The sequence below is a fragment of the Nanorana parkeri genome, unplaced genomic scaffold, assembly GCF_000935625.1.
Source record: "Nanorana parkeri isolate BGI_ZX_2015 unplaced genomic scaffold, ASM93562v1 scaffold344, whole genome shotgun sequence".
Taxonomy (NCBI): domain Eukaryota; kingdom Metazoa; phylum Chordata; class Amphibia; order Anura; family Dicroglossidae; genus Nanorana; species Nanorana parkeri.
In genome coordinates this window covers 175616-177197 of record NW_017306612.1, presented here as the reverse complement: position 1 = coordinate 177197, position 1582 = coordinate 175616, and the positions used below count along the sequence as shown (strand labels likewise).

General features: G+C 49.0%; 1 protein-coding gene across 1 annotated transcript in view; it reads right to left on the bottom strand.

The window, feature by feature from the left end:
* ITPK1 (inositol-tetrakisphosphate 1-kinase) overlaps window positions 1–1582 on the bottom strand; it is a 70541-nt gene that overhangs the window by 1180 nt on the left and 67779 nt on the right. The window contains exon 9 of the mRNA XM_018558499.1: window positions 1304–1466. Coding sequence (XP_018414001.1) covers window positions 1304–1466 — 163 coding nt within the window. The remainder of the gene's footprint in view (window positions 1–1303; window positions 1467–1582) is intronic.

The window sequence follows — 1582 nt, the reverse complement described above, 5'->3', positions numbered from 1 at the left end:
AAAATCTGGGTCTGAACGTGCGAATTGTGGCCGTCAGCGACTAGTCAATGTTAGGGCAGAACGGGGGAGGGGCAAGACTGGTACAAGACAACAGAAGGGCAACAGTGCCGTGTCAGATTCCTCGCATCACCTTTCACCATCTCGTGGAGTCACGAGGCGGCCCAACGAAGTACTGATGGGGGGGGTCATAATAATCTGGCCACTCAGTGTATATATCTCTGCGCCTCTTCTAAGCTCGGAGTTCTCTCTCCGGGACATTTCACATTTCCAGTTTTGCGGCTATGGATAAAACGGGGGGACGCATTCACAATATTGATCCCTGACCCCCCGGCTAGGACTGGAGTCTGCAGAGCGGATCTAACGTGCTGCATATTTATGATGGAAAGAGAACAGTCGGTCGTGGAAAGGACGCTGCAGGAAACTGATTCATAGTCATGCAGTTCCGGTGCTGTAGAAGCCGAGATCTCTTCATATTAATACGGGGGATGTCATTAACATGGATGGAGGTGCTGGGACACACGGCAGCTGCTGGGTACGTGGTAGTTGCCGGCACTCTGTGCCGGAGATCAGATAACATGACCAGAGTGGAAAGCTCCAAGCTACAGGGAGCATCCCGTATATAAACTGTAGGTGCCATAGGAGGAAGGAGTCGTGTAGTATGACCGTCATCCTACAAGACCTGAACTGACACTTTATGTAAAATGTATTTCTAGACTCATTCATATTACACTGAAGATTAGAAGTTCTGCCGCTTGGGGATAGTGTTCGATCCTCGTAAAATACAATGTTCTCTCTTGGCAATGATGTCATTTCCTGTCTCTGTGTTTTTGTTGTTTTCCAATACAACAAGAAGGGTCCAGCCACGTGCCCACCACCTTCTTGCCTGGAAAGAGTCATATCTGTGGCAGGTTTCCAACACTAGACCACCAGGAGAGAACCACACATTCCCTTTAGGTGCTGTTGGTCTAACACTGTAAGCATGCTTACAGGAAAGTAGAACACATTGGTTACCTGTACAATCAGCAGCATGGAAGCAGTCAGGTGACATCACAGTAGAAGTCTCCGCAACAAGGTTTTCTTTAGGTTTGGCTGTGTTAGGGAAGGGACAGAAACCCCTTTCAGGTTTTACTGCTAACTGTACCCAGAATGGAGAGATTTGTAATCACTTCCTGTCCCAGCTGGCACCAGAACAGGAAGTGAGTGGAAATTAGGCATGGACAGGAAATCTTAGCAGGAACACAAGTGGCCATGAGAAAGCAGCCAGAGGTCCCCTCCCTAGTTCCATTTTACTGCATGGACTCACCTGGGAATGCATTAATGTCGATGACCGCGTGCTGGCCGCTCTTGTTGTTGATGATGATATCGATGCCGAACAGGGAGATCCCCAGAGCTTGCCGCAGAGCCTTGGAGATGGCGCGGATGACGTCATCAATGGGCCGCTCAAACACCCCTTCCACTTTGTCCAGCTGCAGGAGGGGAAGAGAACGTCATTGGGGCATAAAAACAGGAGAGGATGAGACTCCAACAAGTAACATTAGAATACGGTCAGCACCATTAAAAGTCACATTTCAGCTATAGGCAG